Below are 19,160 nucleotides of genomic sequence, written 5' to 3' on the forward strand. Positions count from 1 at the left end.
GAGTCCTCCTTGGCCATCGATAGTCGCTCGTCTCGAAACGCTACCGCATCGTCGTACTGACAACAACAATCAGTGGAAATTTGCGCATTTTCGAAGGCCTTCATGTGATCAGATAGCAGACCAAAATTTGCCCAATGTGTCGGCGCTGCTGCGAAGGTTTACGGTGAGGATCGTCCAGCGTCGAACATGTGGCTTCCCCATACGGCTAGAGCGGGGACCAGGGAATTTCTCGTCGTCCGGGCAACCAGAAAACCAGGGGTGTGTCAAGGGAGCACCCGTGCGTGCCGAGAAAAAAAAAAAGTTCGTCTGGTCTGGTGTTGACCGCGTGGCTGGGAACAATCGAGGGTCTGGAGCAAAAACCCAGATCAATTGGAACAAAGCCAGGTCCAGGGACATCGTCAGGTTATCAACATCTCCAACCTCCCCCAGAGATCAACAACCATCTGTGGGAGACAGGCCTGCAGCGGAGAAGTCTCTCCAGAGTCCAGGTCTTCTCATTCGATTCAGGGGAAATGGGGAAGCCGGCGGTCGAGCTCCATCCATGCATTGGCTTGATGAGACCCCCACTCGGGCGCTGCGGGCAGGATCCGTACGGTAGCTCCAAGTCTTGGGTTGCGTCTCTCTTGCATCTCTGCGGCGTCTGCGCCTTCAACCTCTGGGCTAGGCCTGGGAGATGGGACAGAAAGAGCAAGTTGCCAGCCAGCCTCGTTTTGCATGTGCGACCGTCAACGTGCATAAGTTGTGCGGTGGTTGCAGACCGACAGTCCAATGGTGGGATTCCACGACGCTGATGGCCCAGAAATCAGGACCGGTATTGGTAGTCGAGGGCGGCCATTGCTGATTCTCAGCAGGGCCTCATCAGCAGGCGACGGCCTGAAAGAGAGGGTCGGGGGGCGGGTGAAGCTGAGGGTGGTTGGGGAAGCTTTGGGAGCTGGCCAATTGAGTTTGCGGGCTGCCGCGGTCAGGCAATTGGGGCCATGCAGACAGTCGATAGCGGGCAATTTGGGCCGTGGTCGAAACGATGATCTTCAAACCCAGCCACCTAGTCCGGTTGTTGTTTTGATGTATCGAGTGTGTCAGGATCATCAACAACAGACTGCCAAATGTGACAGGCGGCCATCAGCTCATTCAGTGCGCAATTGCAGCACTGGACGTTGCAGCTGGAGACACTGGACCGCGGCTTCTCATCGTGCCTAGCTAGCGTCCGTCCCTGTCTCTCGCTGTAGCCTGTGTCTCTGTCCCCATGTCTCTGACCAGATCGAACACACGAAAGGACAGCCGGCTGCTGATTGGTGGCCGGTCGCGCAGTAGCGGCCATCACGGCACTCGACTTGATCGTAGCGAGCGAGGCGGTGGGACATGGAATGATTCGTAGGTTCCCGACGTACTGAGCTTCTGGGCCAGTCTCGAGTCTCGGCGACTCGCGGTGGGAATCCGGGGGTCCCCTATTTTTGTCCAAGGTCCCGGTTTGTTGCGTTGGCTGCTCCGTGCCAGTGCTGCTCGATTTCTTGTCAAGGACTCAAGCAGGGACAGAGGGCCAACAGATGGCCCAGATGCCAGGTTTTGCGAAGGTTGGGGCCGTTCTGCGACCAAAATTGATTGCAATCTGTTGCTGGTGAACGATACGGCCTGCAATCTTCAGTGGAGGGAAGGACCCAGAAACAGCCGAGGAGAACGATGGTCAGCCGGTCAGGCCAGCTTCCAGCCTCCGGCATCCAGCTTTGAGGACTCCAAGAGGTTGAAGCGGGACCTGGAGCGGGACTCCAGCAGTTCGCCAGGGCAATCAATGCTGGACAACCCCACTGTCGGAGCTTGCGCAACGCAACGCAAGCGGCTGGGAGGTGGAGAGGGAGCAGCAAGTGATCCTGATTCTGATTCCCGATGGTTTGTTGACAGTGGATCTGTAGGGGACCTTGGAGGCTTGGTTGCAATGGTCGGGACTGGGAGGAGGCAAGCACCTCATGCCCATGGGCACCTCATGGCAAGCTCCGTGGAAAGCTCTGTCTGAGCAAGCAGCCCGACGCCTCCCGTCGCCGCCCGCGTCCTCCGTGCAAAGTCGTCCGGTAGTGGCAGTCGTGGCGGCAGCATCTTGCATGAAGACGGCTGCAAAGATGCCTCGAAATGATCGCAAGTGCATGACGATGCTCCGTTGGGCCAATTGGCACCGTACGACCAACGTTGGGCCGTCAATTGGTTTAGGCGCTGTTTCCACGGTGGCCGGAGCTGGTGCTGCTGGTGAGACTGGAAGCGGGAGTGAGATGTGAGGCCGACTCAGCATGGCGAGGATCAGAGGCCACACAAACAAGGTGAGACGAAGGCCACGGAGGGAACTCCTTGGTACGCTGCTACCTCGTGCTCCGTACCAGGTAAGGTAGCAAGGTAGGTAGGTATTCGTACTGCTGAGGTAGGAATCGATCCAGCCCAAGGTCGCAACCGAGGTGGGTCCTGGGAGCTCGTACCTGCCGAAACCTCATTTGCAAGGCTGCCACCATCCTCAATCCTCAGTGTGAGTGAAGGCATCCAAGGCAGCTCCTGCAGGGTGTCCCAGGCGTGCCAGGGCGTCAAAGCTTCGAGCTGCAGAACTCCACCCCGGTCGGCCCCGCTCTGGTGCTGCCGGCTAGTCCCAATTGGGCGGGAATAAACAATGGAATATCCACAGCTGCAAGTGACGGGAGCCAATGTAAACATTTGCCCACAACACACGCACCCTCGGCAGCCATCGAGCGATTCAATCCCCAGCCAAACCACCCTTGGGAAGGCTGGTTCAATCTGTTCTCATCTCGCTCCCGCCCGTGGCCTTCCATCATTGATTGAGCGAGAGAGTCTTGACTTGACACTCGCGGCGGCGCACGCACACGCCATACGACACTACCAACTAAGGTACTGCGTGTATCCGTATCTTGGGGGTACTTCCCACCGACACATTGGATGTCGTCTGTCTGCTAATTGCTGCGCGAATGTACACTAAGTGCTAGCCAGGTCCTGGTCATCCCACAGACAGACGCCAGTCACCACCAGTCAGGACTTGGCTCCGTCTATCAAACTCCCGGACGGACCTTCGTACTAGCAGCCAACTTCCTGTCGTCGGTTCCAGGAAGGAAAAAAAAAAGAGTACAAGTCGACATCAAGCCAGACCCAGCTCCATATATCCAGCATCCATCCATCCGCTCCAACCACTCATATCGCACTTTTCTGCCGCCAGTCCCACATCTACTCTCACCAAAGCCTCGTTCAATATCACTCCGTGCTTCACTCGGTCCAGCTTCCTTGTCGAATACCTCGCCTCCGAACCGTCAAGTCAAACACACACACGCACGCACGGCAGCGGTACACACGTTCGTCCATACTCACTCACACTCGCACTCACACACGCACATACGAGACTCGAGACACACCACCCTTGCTTGGCCCGGCAACCTCACAGGCTCAGCAGCCCTCGGTCTTCTGCATCTCACACTTCTGATCCATCCAACCATCTCCCCCAGCCCCCCGTCTTCAAAACCCAATCCGCATCGCACATCTCGCCTGACCCTCTTCTCCCTCCTTCTTCCCTCTCTCGCCATCCATCACCAAAGCTTCAAGCCATCTTTCTGCCCAACGCTTCCCTCGCGCAGAATCACCGACTTCTTCCTCCAAATCCAAAGCAGAAGACCAGAAAGCAAAAGAAGCGCGAGTCAACCAAAGACCGGCTTCTTCCCACTTTCCCCTTCTCCTTTGTTTTTTTAGGAAAACGAAGCAAGAGGATACTCTTCTTTGCCTTCCTTCTACCGGGAACGCTTAGAAGATTCTCCTCGTTGCGCCCAAAAGGCCGCCAATCTGGATTTTGAAGCGCGCATTCCCGTCCCCTTCAGCGTCTTCCCCTCCACCTACAAGGAGAGCGAGACACAAACCCAGACCCAGACCCAGACAGTAACCACTACCCACGAAGAGCTTGAGATCAAACTCCCCGAGAAGCCTCACAAGCCCGGACGGGAAGGTCACGTCTCTTCGTTCCCTCAAGAACAACTTCCCCCTCCCAGGAAGGACCACCGCGTCACCGAAGAGGTCCGTATCGAAGAACACTACCACCGTCCCGGTCCCGGTCCCAAGGTCGAGTCCCACACCTACGTTGAGGAGTTCCGGTATGTGTCTTTTGTCCCCCGTTCATTGTGTCCAGCAAGCAATCCCAAAGCACCTCCCGAGAGAGAATTTGAGCTCGAGAGAGAGAGAGAGAGAAAGAGAGCCAGAAAAGGACGGAGAGAGTTGGCCTTGAGCTTCCAGAGAAAAGGACCCTCCAATCGATGGGGGGTCCGGACATCTGGAGAAACAACGGTCTCTCTCTCTCCCTCACCTCTTGGTCTGTCTCTCTGCCTCTCACTCACTCTCTCTCGGTATCCATCCCACCCAGCCCGTTTGTTTTCTTCCACACACACCCCCAAACACCACAAACCCACACGCGGTCACCGCCTCCCCATCCCCCCTCCCCTTGGCCCTCCTCTCTCTGCCTCTTCCGACCCTCCTCCCCTGTCCCCAGCCGCGGGACCGCCTCAGCTCGGGCCCCGGTATTTCACCAAATTTCCTCTGCTACCCTTGTCCATTACGAGCCGCCGACCATGGACCCTGGGCGCCTCCTCCCGGGACCCTAGTCCGCAGTTGGCCAAGTAACAACATGTCACATCAAACATGTCAACTGGATCAAAAAAGCTTCCCCATCAAGCTCTTCCCCCCCAACTCACCTATCTCACTCATCTATCCCATCCAAACATTCGACTGACCTTTCTTCTCTTTTCCTTTTCTCCAGCCCTGTCCACCAACACTTCCACAACACCACCAACGAGTTCAACAACGACACTCGTGTCCAAGTCGACCACCGTCACCACGAGCACCTGGTAAATCCGATTGATAGAATCGAACGCCAGTACCGTCAACGCGCTCAGCCCAGCTACTACCGCGAAGAGGTCACCATCGAGCAACGTCCCTTGGCTTTGCCCGCTCACTCTCACCACTCCGGTTCTTCTCAGGTCTCGGGTCACTCCCACAAGTCCGACCACTCCTCCTCTCACCACTCCCACCACTCTCACCACCACCACTCCGACCACCACTCTCACCTCTCCTCCCACTTCCCCTCTCACCACCACCACCACCACCGCCCCGCCGCTTCCCACGTCGACGAGTACACCGTCGACTCCGAGCGCCCTCGCCCCCAGGAATTCAAGGAGACCATCAAGGTCACCGAAGAGACTATCGAACCCTCCCACGTGTCTGCCCCCCAGCACAAGTCCGACAAGATGGGTTACTACGACGAGCAAGGTATGTTACTACTCCCCCATCCCACCCGGGCTTCAAAACCCCCAAAGGCCCTGGTGTGATGACCCCCCTTGCGATGCTTTCTTGGCTTCAGTGTGTTTCGGTTTGCGCAGTGTGCTCTCCCCCACTATGGTCCAAGAACTGAACAGGTGTTTGCCGCACCAGGTCATTATCACTCTTTCCGCCAGGGTCTTCACAAGCTGGCTGACAAGATTGCTCACCCGCATAAAGGCAGCTCCACCGGCTACGAGATCGCCGAGATCCGTGGTGCTTCCCGCCCTTCGTCCCCCGGCAACACCGGTGCCCCTCTCCTCCCCAACACCGTCACCATCCCCTGCCACCACATCCGCCTCGGTGACTTCCTGATCCTCCAGGGCCGCCCCTGCCAGGTCATCAAGATCTCCACCTCCGCCGCCACGGGCCAGTACCGCTACCTCGGTGTCGACCTCTTCACCAAGCAGCTTCACGAGGAGTCCTCCTTCATCGCCCACCCCTCCCCCAGCGTCGTTGTCCAGACCATGCTCGGCCCCATCTTCAAGCAGTACCGTGTCCTCGACCTCTCTGACGGCCACGTCACCGCCATGACCGAGACCGGCGATGTCAAGCCCAACCTGCCTGTCATTGACCAGTCCAACCTCTGGTCCCGCCTCAACAGCGCCTTCGAGTCCGGCCGTGGCTCCGTCCGCGTCCTTGTCCTCAACGACGCCGGCCGCGAGCTCGCCGTCGACGTCAAGGTCATCCACGGCTCCCGTCTGTAAGCGTGTGAGCGTCACCGCCACCACGCGCTATGTTACTGTTACGTCTTGGATTGTTGGGATCTAGCAACATGTACGAAATACAGATGATGTCAATGTAATGGAGAAATGTGTGAAGGGAAGGGTTGAGATTGGACGAAAATCTTTCGGATAAAGGATCCACGGAGTCAAGTCTTTTACGTAGATAAAGTAGCTCTGTATATGATCTATTATCCATACCATCTGTGCCAATCAATCGTGTCGTGTTCACCAAAGTTTTTATGCTGGTGGGAGCTTGGGTCTTACTGTGCAAAAGAGCTCCCCTGTCTCTGTCTCCACAAACGTGCGTTTGCCGCCACAAGTGTTCCCTGCCATCCATCATGCTTCCATATAAGTCAATGCTCGCCGTGTTAATAGACTGTCACAGCTCACCAAATACGTAGAAGCCATTCAGGAAAACCCAATCATGAAAGGACATTGCTGTGTCCTAAAAGAAATGCATCCGGGTCCCGTCCTCTAGAACTGTGGGCAACACTTCTCCAACGGCACCACAACCTCTCAATACACCAACTCCGCAAACCTCGAGTCGCCAAAGTCGTCCTCGCGATCAAAGTCAAAACATATACACTTGCGAATAGCCTCATACAAGCCTCCGCCAAGATCTTCGCCAATGTACTCCTTCATCGACTTTTGCGCCCTTCCAACCCAAAGGAACGCCCCGCAGAACATGGTCATCTCGTTCGGCTGCCCGTTCTCATCCAGAGATTCCGCCCACGATGCTTGGCTCTCCAGCGTCTCCCCGTGAAAAAGCTCTAGGAGGACAATGCCCAACAACAGCAACGTGGACTTCGCATTCCACAGTTTATGTTGTGCGGTATGACTCGGGGGCTGCAGGTCGCGAGAGCTCTTGGCAAAGAAAGGGCCGAATGGCTTTGTTGTTTGGCCTCCCGCTTCACTGCAGACGAGAAAGACGTCGTCTTTGGCAAGCTTCGATGGGATCCATGCGGAGGTCGCGAGACTGAGGAGTGTGAGGGCAAACCGAAGGCCCATGTACAGGCGACTGTAGCGCATAGATGTCGCTCGGAGAAAGGTGTCGAAGGTTTGTTGGCTGGAAATGCCAAAGGGGCTCTGATCGACAGGTTCTGGCTTGAACGTGATCTTCCTCCTTCCATCGATCACCAGAGCATCTTTGCAATCGTTGGGTATTGGTCCGGCTAGATTGCAAAGTTCGATTGGATTATCCCCCTCGATGTTATACAAGTTCAGGATAGATGAGGTTAGCGGAACAGGCGCATCAGCAAACTGGACTCTTAAGGGAGCGGAAACACTTGTTGGCGAGACCGATGATTTCCTTTCCAAGTTATCAATAGCGCCTATGGGACATTGGGTTGAAGTTGGGCTTACCTCGCTGGTGGAAGGCACACACTACCGTCATCCGTGAAAACTTGTGTGGCATTGGATACGGATCTTTGCCCAACACTCGAAAGAGAGGTTTGGTTCAAGTTGGCAGTCAGCAAGGATGAAGAAGGGCTGGGTCTGGGAATTTAAAGGGCTTTTGCAGCCTCCTTATCACACGCTTGAGGATTGACTTCTGAGCGGGTGCCGCCTTTAGAGGGTCTGAAATCGATAATGGAGCCATGGCTAGCGAGCCGATGCCTTTCTCCTTTGCCTTTCGAGATGCCAGTCTCTGCTGTTCCTTTATGATTATAGGCCCTCTCATATCAGTAGCTGCATCAATGTTGATCTTGGGCTGCCGTAGCTGAGGTGGTTCAGATGGTGATGTGGTTGAGACATGTGGAATCGCTTCAATTTGAATTCTGAGTTGGCGCCTCCTCTTCTCAGTCTGGAAAATAACGTCAAAGTACCCGGTAGGTTTCGAGTTTTTCGATTTCAATGCCATGGGTTGAACAGTGATTCCAACTGTGTGAAAAGTTGCGCAACTGCATTGCCAACGTTGTGCCAGGCATTCATGGAAGGTTACTGCTTGGTTATGTAGCTCTTGAAATGATACCTTTGGCTTAGCGACGGCTTTCCTTGTGACTGCCGACTCTCTGTCCAGGTACTGGTGTAAATCATTATTGATATGGCTGATACGATCCAGGAGACGATCCTTGTCACTGCTAAAGGTTGTCTGTAGGCGGTACATCTCGCTTTCCAGGCTGGATGAGTCCAGATGATGTAGCTATTGTTCAGGATTTAGATCAGCACCGTCCTCAAACGACCAATTAAACGTTTGTTGTTGCCAGCAGATGAACCGTACCTTGTTAAGTGGCAGTAGCTCTTGCAAATCAAGAACGGCTTGATTGAGATCGAACAAATTCCACATGAACCATCGGTACTCCGACGATAAACGCTGTCGCAAAGCATCTTGAACGTGGATTTCGTGCCACAACTTGCACTGCGGGTTCCCGAGCAGGCCAGCGAACTCGCTGTCCGAAATATCCAAAGGATCGAGAACGCGCCTTAGCACCAACGTGTAGGCAGCCTCTTGTGTCGATAAATTAGAAACAAAATTCTCGAATGTTGTTTCGAATTGCCACCATGACCTGGTCTTCCTCAAAAAGCCAGCAACCTCTTTGGCAGTGTCGCACAGAAGAGGAAGCGAACCGAGAACGACCCCGGCGATTTCAAATCCCGACATAGCTTCCTTCCTTCCTTGACTGCGGGCTTGAAATTCCGGCGTGATGGCGTTGGTTTGAGAGAAACATGGAAAGTTGCAGCTGCTGGCGGGGTGGGCTGACGTGCTGGATGTCAGGCGGGCTGGGACTTGCAGCCGCAATGGCTTGCGCGTTCCTTATTGGTTCACACCCTGCAGGCTGAAGCAGGCGAGATGAGGGGTTCGTGCAAGTTGAAAAATACAGCAGAGACGAGCTTGGTTGCTTAACTTCCCGACGGCACAGGAGACCATGAGCAACATGAGTGGAGAACAACCATGTCCTGTGGCGACGTCCAGCGAAACTCTTCCGGGACCTAGCATCTCGGATTTAGCACTCGGCTGCGATTCTTTGCTCGCCAGTCTCCTCGAGATTGTCCCTTTGTCTCCTTATCAAAGTTTGGAAACAGCTGTCGCTGATGAATTGGGAAGATACAAAATTTGGGCCGCGAATATTGGCGCTCTACGCGATGCAAAATCGGCAAGCTCTCTCGACTCGAGATTGGAAATTTCCGGCCATTTGAAACAAAATGTTGTGTCGGATTTGGAAAGACTACGAAATGCTGTTCAGAGAGGTCAGCTTTTGAATACACCCCATCTTGGTCCGACTCCTAAGCTAAATCTTTCAGCGGCTGACATCGTGGCAGATGTCAAGCCGAATAGAACCACAGCTTCTCCCCTATCGAAAAACGAGTTAAAAAAGTTCACTGCGAAAATCGTCAATGGAAAGAGGATCGATGGAACGCAAATTGGTACGACCGAACTTGCTGAACTATGTCTCAATATTCGCTCATGTATAACCAACTTATTTGCGCTGTCGACATTGATACGCCAAAATCGCCCTAGAGGGCGTGTACAACTCAAAGGTCCTTCTGTTAAAACACAGAACGATGCCGGACCAGACATCACGAACGTCAAGGACAAGTTCCCAAAGCTCGGACAAAGACCTTGGCTCGCGGAAACAATAGGGAAACGAATCACTCAGCAACGTGATTACATTAGATATCGACAAGCTCATCGCCAAAAGCTTGCGAAACACAAAACAGTCGAACGAGTAACCCAAGATGGAGGTTCTGAAATCCTTTCAACCAATGCCACAACGAAAGCGACTACTTACGTCGAACAGGTTGCTTTTGTTGAAGAGACTGACGAGATTACAGAGGAGACCTTTACGGAAGACAGTATTTATACTGAAGCAACATCATTTGCTACAACCGCCCTTGGAGATGATGGCCTCGGCCGCAGCATCCCCTCCTTAACGACCATGTGGTTAGACGGAGTCCGTCTGGATTATGACAAGCATATCGAGTGTCCTTACTGCCGTACGATTCAAATTATCGCTGATAGGTCTGATTGGAAGTATGCGAGCCTTCATAAAGCTCGGGCTAATCCCGCATGTTCGCATGCACTAACAACAAGTCCAGGCGTCATGTTTATCGCGATCTACAGGCCTACGGTTGTACTTTCGAAGGTTGTTCATCAGAACCATTTCAGACGTCTCATGAATGGTTTAAACATGAGCTCAATTACCACCGTCGGCAGTGGAAGTGCAACCAGTGTAGCACGAAATGTCACTCCACTTTGGCTCTGAAGAACCACTTTACTTCACAGCACTCTAAGACGGTGTCGGCAGGACAGATCGAGATCATGTTGAAAGCGTGCGAAAAGGCGATTACACATTTCGACAACACTTCTTGCCCTCTATGCAACGACTGGAAAGCAGTTTCGACACCGGTCAATAACTCCAGCAAGTTTCGCTCACATCTCGCAAAGCACCTACAGGAGCTGGCTCGAGAGGCTCTTCCGTTGGCAATTGACGGGCTCGAAATCCGAGAGGAAATGAGCGATAACGAATCAGTGTCGACTGATGATAGCGACAGCACCTATGATACACCTGCTGATTTGGCATACATGGTCCCTTACGGAAAGTTCATCAAGAATGAACGGCGTTGGCGGTGCTTGATGGAAGGAAGGTCAGGACTCTGCCAGACGAAATTCTCTCGGTTGATGGAGTTCCGAGGACATGCTGGCGTTGCGCATCCAGAACTCAAGCTGGCTAGAGTTGTGTGGCGCACTGTGTGCCCAGCATGTGCCAGTATCACAACTGCCACGAAATGCAATAACTGCCTCAATCCGCCGGAGACGGAAGAGTGGCTTTATGCAAATTCTGGCGATGTGGAGAACCCGATCGACGCAGAAGAGCATCGAGTACGGAGGACCACGTTTAAACGCAAAGTTGAAGACGAGACCAAAAGAAAAGTTTGGGGGAGAGGGTTGAAGTCACATATTCCCAGAAGGCGTGAAGAAGGTAAAAGCCATGATCCTTTCATGGAGGCTTACTTGGCATCTGAAGGCCGTAATCCCTCTTTCCAACCATCTGATTCTAAAAACGTAAGAGAGGCGGTTCCGGTCATAAAATTCACTGATATTCTTGACCGAAAGTTTCACTTCCCGCTCAATATGTGTCTGAATTACGAAGTAAGCTCTCTATCGTCGAAGTCATTGCAGGCTCTTTAACACTGACATTTACTACAGACAATGACAGACATGGTCAAGGCAGCTTTCATCTATGAAGATCTTGGTCCCGTTGTCGTGGGTGGTCATTTTCAGTTATTGGACGCTGAAGACAAGGCCATCAACCCAGAGCTTTGGGAAGGCATAATCGAGCCAGGTTCATTGGTCGGCATGCGTCTGATCGACACTGGCATCCACAAAAATACAGAAGCGCTAGATTTGATATATCTGAGAGGGCCTCTGGTTTACCCTGTAATTCCTCTCCGGGCCGAACTTTCAATCCGTCCCGTGGACTCTAGCGGAGACAAGACAAACACCCGTCCGCCACCTCCAGTTGGAGGCTACAAACATCTCAAGTCCGACGCGCGGGCTCGGAAACAATTCATAAGATAGACACCGAGAATGGTGGCTCATTCAATGCAATGCATAACGCCGGTATCGACGTCTCGTCTGCTGGCCGCTTCATAAAGTACGACATTGACGGACCTGTTCTCTATAGCATGGATCCGGATGATTTAAAGGAGATAGGACTTGTTTCATTTGGCATGCGGACAAAGGTGCGGCGGCATATCGAACATCTGAAGAGTGAAGCCCCTACCCAAAACACCTCCTGGGTAAGTGTGGTGCTTCAACCTTGTAGGTACGTAAGACTGTCTAGGTCCTGAGAGGAATTACGAACGATTACCTACCTGATTTTATAAATGATTTCTCGTCACTTGCCAGAGGACGCGGCGCTTATTTCGCATTAGGCCCCGTAAAATCGAATTACTGGGTGTGTAATAAGAATTTTATATATCTTGAAATGTTGACATAAGAGCGCGGACAAGCCCTTACTTATGTAGTTGAGGTGGGTTTGAAATCCTAGTTGCCCGAGGGCAGTGTTTTGTTTCATTTTAATAGCTTCCACTCGACTTATAAGCGGAAAGGCGTTCCGAAATGCGGTTCTTCTCGGTAACGGTGCCGGGGAACATGAACGCCGGCACACGGAGCATCCGGTACTGTGGGTCTGTCACATTTGCCGAAATTCGGCGGTGCAGTCCCGTAGGCCGACTGAATCCCTCCAGGTTTGATCATAGATCTCTTCCGCAGCCGAGCCGTTCAGGTCTAGACTCTCAGAAGGTTCAAGTCAATGAAGAGTCAATTCGATGTTCTTATCGCTGCTTCTATGGATTGCGTGGCGTCCCCATGACTGCTCTGTCGGCACAAACTGTAATAAGTCCAGCGAATTAAGTGGACTCCATTGCGACATGTCCTAGGAGCACTCTCTGGGAAGACATCGTCGCCCATATGGCATCCGCTCAAATCCATCAGACCCATATCGTAATCCAAGCGAATGGCTGGGAAGTTCGGCACCACAACCGATGCGCAAAGAACCGCATCATGTGAGGACCCTTTGGGTGCGATCCCTAGGCACCTTGATGGACTCGCGCAGTGTCTCGTGTATCAATGGCGTGCGTGACTAGCTGTCATTGGCAGCTAATCCCTGCTGGCGCACCCCTCATCTTATCGCTGTTTGGCTGGTTTGGAGTGATCCCACCAACCTCCAACTGATAAGCAACCTAGCTACCCCGGGTTCCGGGAAGCCCTCAATGGGGGACACGGGGGGCACGATTGGGGGATGGGAGGACCTGCCCTACCTCGCCTAACGTGCAACAAGACACTCACCTGCTTTCTCTGGCATTCTCGGTATCAGGTGGAACGTGTTGAAGACTGGAACGGGGGAAACTGAGTTGAAAGAGGGGTGAGGGGTTAGTTGCTTACGACTCGCGTGCCTTTGTCTTAAATACCGAGCTAGTCCATTCCTTTGAAACCGAGGAAGGTTCAAGCTTCTCTTCCTCCAAGCCCTCTTCGCGGGATTGCGTGATCGTGTAGCTGTCTGGCAGAAGCTGGTCCCTCCCCCTCCATCATCGGCCAAACTATTCATATTCGTGACTGAGAGGTATAGCTTTGCGTGTCCATCTGAAAAAAAAAATATAATTCTATCAGCCTGCCAACATGGGCTCCCAACCATCAAAGACCGCCGCCGTCGACCCTTCGAGCGAGAAAGAACTCCTCGAGCGCCTTCGCCGATTCCAGGTAACCGAAAATGAGTTGGTCAACGTAGAAAACGGAGGCGGGGACGAGAAGAACGGCATGAAGCTTCTCCGCGAGCCTGAGGGTCTGCCCGTACACTTGACACAATCATGGCAATCCCGCTTCCTCTCCGATCCCAAGAATAAGTGAGTTTCCGCTCCTGGATCTCATCCAAAAGGCCTTCAACTCACTAAAAGCTCCCCAGACTCGCCCTCACAGCGCTCAGCACCGCCGACCCGCGAACCGTCTTGACCTCGACCTCGACCAAGCTCTCGGATCCGCAAATCTTCAACGTCAAGATCCCCTTCGAGGGCGGTCCCATCACAAACCAGCGCTCCTCCGGCCGCTGCTGGCTCTTCGCCTCCACAAACACCTTCCGCGTCGCCCTCATGAAGCGCTACAACCTCGAGGCCTTCGAGCTCTCCCAGTCCTACCTCTTCTTCTGGGACAAGCTCGAGAAGTCAAACTACTTCCTCGAGCAGATCATCGACACCGCGGCCGAGGATCTCGACGGCAGGCTCATCCAGGCCCTGCTCGGCGACATCGTCAGCGACGGCGGGCAGTGGGACATGGTCTACAACCTCGTGCAGAAGTACGGCCTCGTCCCGCAGGCGCTGTACCCGGACAGCTGGAACGCCATGAACTCGGGCGTCCTCAATTCCATCGTCAAGACAAAGCTGCGCGAGTACGCCCTCATCCTGCGCAAGGAGATCCGCTCCGGCTCGGCCACGGCGCAGACGCTCTCCTCCACCAAGGAGAAGATGGTCCGCGAGATCCTGAGCATCCTCACCCTCACCCTCGGCCCGCCGCCGAACCCGCGCGAGGAGTTCACCTGGACCTACCTCGATAAGAACGGCAAGGCGCACGAGCTCACAACGACGCCCGCGGCCTTCGCAAAGGACGTCTACTCCTCCGACTTCCGCATCACCTCCGCCGTCATCGAGGGCATGGTCTCCCTCGTCCACGACCCGCGCCACGAGCCCCTGACGCTCATGACCGTCGACCGGCTCGGCAACATCGTCGGCGGCCGCGGCGTGACCTACGTCAACGTCGACATGGCGACACTCAAGTCCGCGTGCGTCTCCATGCTCAAGGCTGGGCTGCCCGTCTTCTTCGGCTCCGACGTGGGCAAGTTCAGCAACTCCGCGTCCGGCATCATGGACCTCGACCTCATCGACTACGAGCTCGGCTTCGGTGTGTCCACGCTGGGCATGGACAAGGCGAGCAGGCTGAGGACGGGCGAGAGCGCTATGACGCACGCCATGGTGCTCACGGCGGTGCACCTCGACGCCCAGGGCAAGAGCGTGCGGTGGAGGGTGCAGAACAGTTGGGGCGAGAGCGCGGGCGACAAGGGCTGGTTTGTCATGAGCGATGCGTGGATGGACGAGTTTGTGTACCAGGCTGTCATCGACCCGCGATTCCTGAGCAAGGAGGTCAAGGGGGTTATTGGTACGGAGCCGATTGTGCTGCCGCTGTGGGACCCGATGGGCAGTTTGGCATAGATGTCTCGCGCGTTTGATGGGTTCGGGAGTCGGCGGACGCGTCTTTTCTTGTCGGGCACGAATATTGATGAATGGGATGGGTAGGCAAGCAGCGATCTAATTTACTACATGTTTACTTACTTTGCATTTGGGCCCCCTCTCCACTGCTCAACATGTGGCTGGTCGTTCTCCTCTCCTCCGCCGTCGGCCACTTCCCGCGAAAACATGGCCGTCTAGCCAAGTCCAGACCGGTGTAAAACCAAAGATCCGTCAAGTGGGCTGCGTCAAACCATGGCGGCAATCCAAATAGACCCGCGTCATCTCCGTTCATGGAGCTCCGCGATATCCTTGCCAGCAGTGTCTCCGGGGCCCGAAGCGGATACTTCCCGGCCGCCGACAGCGAACCCCGGGGTTGTCCACTCACCGAACCTTTCCTCAGAACCCTCCATCTCGCCGATGAAGGTTTTGCTCTCCCGGCAAGGGACCACACACTCTCTGACGTGGTGGGCTCGGCCCGCGAAAGTTCTTCCAAGGACGGAAGGTTTGTTTTGCCTTTTGTGGATGGGATATCCGCTTGTCGACCGGGATGGATTCGCTGGCCTCGAAGCGAAAAGTGAGGCTGCCCTCATTTGGCTCCCTGTACGCGTTTTGTTGAGCTCGATCAATTGGTATCAGTCATTGCTCCCGGAAACTCTGAGTCTGTGACTCAGCCGTGACTCGACAGAAATTGCTGCGTTCTTCCGATCACCTCGTAAGACAAAATTGCATCAAGGTTAGAGACGGGACAGGTTCATGAGGGCTGATTGCCGTTTGATCTGGAACGGCCTATGAACTACAGTCCGTGTAGCACGTGGAAGTACGAACACTGTCCAAGCAGTCGCTGCTGTATCCAAGCCGCTCGGTCTAGCAACGACTTGACGGTGCATTAGTTCGTAGGCTGAATGAATCCTAGGCTGCTTCTCCAAATCGCCAGCGCGATGCAAGCTACACTTTTGATAGCAAAAGTGAGGTGCGAGCTGACGGACGTCTATGGGGTCTGTCGCCAAGGATCTCGCACAGTCGTTCGCCTGTACGTAAGTGTTCGAGATCAAGGTCGGGGGCCTCAGTTCAGATGGCGTTGCGGCGTATTCTTGGCGCTACATCGATCCACGTGGGAAACAGCCCATCTCTGGCATCAGAGGCTCTGCTAGTCCAAGCTCAATCTTCGTCGGGCTCGTTCACTCCATCCTTCGACTGCGGGACAGCATCATCTCCCATCAAGTCCACGCACGTATCGCTCAAAGGCCCGTTTCAAAGACGGATCTGGATGAAACGTCAGTAGATCGAGATGCGAAAATTGAAAATTCAAAGTTTTCACCCCGTCAAAGGATAGGCAATGATCGGAGCAGATCACTTGAGATACAATGCAGTACATGGCGGAAAGCCTATGAGCTTCTGGGCCTAACAAACTGGGCGAGAACCCAAAGCCGTTGCTTGGTGGCTTGGAGTTGACCGAAGCCGGGGATCCCCGTCTTGGGCTCTACCGGGAGCGGGCTCTGCTGGCGGGTCTCCGGAACCGTTCAAGCCCAACCGTCAACGGTGTTGTAAAGGGGACGCCACAAACTACATGGGGTCCAACCCTCCTCGAAGCGGCAAAGCTTGAAGAGTGGAAGAGAAAATCTTCAACTGTGTCGCCTATTGGCTCATCAAAGCGCAAACCATAGGGATCTCGAATGCTGGCATCGCCAAGGCAGTGTTTTTTTTGGGCAGGGCTGTCTGGCGAATTGAAACAGATGGGATGCTCCTTGTCGGCTAGAGGGAATGACGGGGCATGACACGAGTGCGCCTTTCTCCATTGAGCGCCCTTGCGTCGATAGCAAGACAACCATCCCATGCTCTCGTAGCATCTCGCCTTGCACAGTTGAGGAGGCAACTGGAGAGACGTTACACTTGTTGCCTTCCTCTGCGGTTGCGAAGGAAGGCAATGAGGGAAATACAGCAAAGTATCAGGCAATAGCTGCGTGTGGCTGAATCGTAGCGGTGAGCGAGCATGCGACTGACGGGCTCGAGATCGACCCCAGTGTCCCCACGCGGCAGTTGCGGTTTGGCTCTGGCCGGGTATCGATCGAAAGGTTTCGGAGCCAGTGCTTCGCGGCAGGCGGGAAGACGCAAGTCATTGCTTGTTTGGTCGTGTGTTTGCGGCGTGGCGTAGCCGGGACGCAGATAATATGGAGAGTCGTCTTGCAGAACGGCAAGATGCTGCAGATGCGATTGAGTAGCAGTCACGCAGTGCAGTGTGCTATGTAGGCACGTAGGTCGATGGCGTGGTGGTTGCGGCGGTCGGTCGTGAAGGTGGGTGGTGCGGGGCAGTCGTTGCGCTTGTCGTCGTTGTCTTCTTCCCTCTCGTAGGCCAGTCGGGTTGGAGATGAGTCTGGACAGCTGTTGCATCGGGATATCTCACATCAAAGGACTAGCGGATGTTCCAGAGTCTTCGATGTGTCCCACTGTCAGGTGGTGCTTGGCAGTCATACCGACGAGGGCTGACAGCCCATCAGGCACAGGCCAGGAGGCACAACAGACGGGCAGTCGCAGTCGACCAGCAACCGGAGATGCGGGCGGTTGGTTGGGTCGAAATGGGCACGTCCATTTCATCCACAGCGATGCAGGGAGAGAGACATGGACAAGCGTGTAGTTAAAATCGGGCTGTCGGCGCAGTGGGTCCCATTTCTGCGTGCAGGTATCGATCGATATCCACGATTGGAAGGGATCGTGGCGGATTAGGTTTGGGTTCTGGAGGGATTGACGGATTGACTGGCTGTGGTTGTTGACAGCGTTGATGATGCGATGCCCAAGGGTGTGAAGGAGTTGTTGATGTTTTATTTCTTCTGCCTCGAGCCCTGGTTCGGTGTTTGTTGATTGCAGGAGATAGGAACGATAGGTACTGCAGGTGAGGTAGGCAGGTATGGCTCGGAACTGACCCAATGGAAGGAACTGAGACGGAAGGCAAGAACGGCGGGAGGTGCGCCTGCCCGAAGTACCATTACCACCACCAAGACCTGCCGTTGCGGCTTCACATCCACATCCACATCCACATCCCACCAGCAAGCAGTTGCATGTTTGGTTGCTGTTCGTTCACCTCAGTCCCGTCCGTCACGTTCATGCAGCTCCCACGTCTGCCGTTAGCCTCCACCGAGGACAAGCATCCGTTTCCTGGGTAAGCCATCCCGTCCCGGCCGCTCTAGACGGCATCCATCTTTGCCAATGGGCGTCGCTCGCTGGTTCGCCTCAATCAATCATCAATCAGACTGGCGTCAACATCTTGCGCGCTAATGTTCTTCTACCCAGTACAAAGTCCCTCCGCTGACGTCGGCCAAATTCCCGATCCACCACAAGCGGACAACGATACGGCACGGCGGTTTTTTGTTAGTCAGGGACCCGAGCGACCCTTGTCCTCCGGTCAGACGGCATTGGCATTGCATCGCACAAGAAAGAGCGCGGCATACATACAGCGTGCCTGTCCGTACAGAGCATTGCGACGCAACCCACGGCGGATGGGGGCAGCTGCGGCTTCTGCGACGCGAAGCCAACAGCTCTAACGAATGAAGCAGTGTACATTATGCTGCCAGGCGGGGATTTGCTTCTTGTCCCCTATTTTCCTCAAGTTGTCGAACGCAAACATCTGCACGAAACAGGTCTCCGTGGCCCGTCGTCATCCACCCAACACGAGGAGTCCAGAAGATGCTGGCTTGTTCTTAGTCGACAAGCCCCCTGCCCCCAACACTTGCGGTGCCTCCCCGGTGGCGGTGGGGGTTTGTGACACTGGCTCGCCGTCTGCCGGACGTCTACTATTAGTTGGAATTTCAGAAATTCAATGTTCAGTTCACTGCGTGCCTTAACATCGCGCCAAAGCCCTGGAAGGATACGCCGTCAATAGCGGAGGTGAATCCTGGATCCGGACCTTCACCTTAGAAAAGCGCAAGCGAGGAGCATCCTGGCTCTGGTCCAGACCTGAACAGCGGACGTCATCGCCGCGATCGACACGGACGACAGCCGGCTTCCCGAACAGGAAAGAGAGCGACTCATTGCTCACCACACCACCAGCGAGCTGTGAGCTCACTGCCGTCAGAACCCTCTAGTTCCGAAGGACGGCCTCGCATTTCAAAGGGCCTGCTTCGGTTTCACTCCCCTGAACCAAAGTCACTAGCCAGTCGAACCCTTACGACGGAATAATTATGTGCTTCAGATTGGACCTGATCGATTTCAATTCACCGGTCGCTTCTTCGCCCTCTTTTGGTGGACTGCCTCTTGGTTTAAATCCGCGTCATCAGACAGACCACTTGAACTTCTCATCACATTTCACACACAGTCGATCGCCTCCTTGCGTTTCTTCATCAACATGCCCTCAGTGGCGACCATTGCCAGCACCAATCGACAGTTGGA

The 19,160-nt window shown here is 54.4% G+C and overlaps 5 protein-coding genes across 5 annotated transcripts; 4 read left to right on the forward strand and 1 right to left on the reverse strand.

Annotated features, from left to right (window-relative positions):
• Window positions 1-2,276: 2,276 nt before the first annotated feature.
• Window positions 2,277-6,044, forward strand: hex-1 (Woronin body major protein; the record flags this gene model as incomplete). Its single annotated transcript, XM_066152492.1, has 4 exons — window positions 2,277-2,306; window positions 3,727-4,121; window positions 4,781-5,289; window positions 5,518-6,044. The coding sequence occupies 4 exons, from the start codon at window positions 2,277-2,279 to the stop codon at window positions 6,042-6,044; spliced, it is 1,461 nt and encodes a 486-aa protein (XP_066008205.1).
• A 534-nt stretch (window positions 6,045-6,578) lies between these two features.
• On the reverse strand, window positions 6,579-8,661 carry CGGC5_v011189 (uncharacterized protein; the record flags this gene model as incomplete). The annotated part of the gene is made up of 4 exons (XM_066152493.1): window positions 6,579-7,371; window positions 7,425-7,445; window positions 8,084-8,202; window positions 8,281-8,661. 4 exons carry the CDS (start codon window positions 8,659-8,661, stop codon window positions 6,579-6,581), a joined length of 1,314 nt encoding a protein of 437 aa, XP_066008206.1.
• Window positions 8,662-8,926: 265 nt separating this feature from the next.
• CGGC5_v011190 (uncharacterized protein) lies at window positions 8,927-11,580 on the forward strand (the record flags this gene model as incomplete). The annotated part of the gene is made up of 6 exons (XM_066152494.1): window positions 8,927-9,248; window positions 9,321-9,425; window positions 9,834-10,032; window positions 10,098-10,981; window positions 11,072-11,151; window positions 11,209-11,580. 6 exons carry the CDS (start codon window positions 8,927-8,929, stop codon window positions 11,578-11,580), a joined length of 1,962 nt encoding a protein of 653 aa, XP_066008075.1.
• Window positions 11,581-13,182: 1,602 nt separating this feature from the next.
• Window positions 13,183-14,762, forward strand: Blmh (Bleomycin hydrolase; the record flags this gene model as incomplete). The annotated part of the gene is made up of 2 exons (XM_032028704.1): window positions 13,183-13,406; window positions 13,466-14,762. 2 exons carry the CDS (start codon window positions 13,183-13,185, stop codon window positions 14,760-14,762), a joined length of 1,521 nt encoding a protein of 506 aa, XP_031891520.1.
• Window positions 14,763-17,701: 2,939 nt separating this feature from the next.
• CGGC5_v011192 (uncharacterized protein) lies at window positions 17,702-18,084 on the forward strand (the record flags this gene model as incomplete). The annotated part of the gene is made up of 2 exons (XM_066152495.1): window positions 17,702-17,934; window positions 18,066-18,084. The coding sequence occupies 2 exons, from the start codon at window positions 17,702-17,704 to the stop codon at window positions 18,082-18,084; spliced, it is 252 nt and encodes an 83-aa protein (XP_066008074.1).
• Window positions 18,085-19,160: the final 1,076 nt, after the last annotated feature.

Source organism: Colletotrichum fructicola (genome assembly GCF_000319635.2).
Source record: "Colletotrichum fructicola Nara gc5 chromosome Unknown KSG_Nara_v1_contig06, whole genome shotgun sequence".
In the NCBI taxonomy this organism is placed as follows: domain Eukaryota; kingdom Fungi; phylum Ascomycota; class Sordariomycetes; order Glomerellales; family Glomerellaceae; genus Colletotrichum; species Colletotrichum fructicola.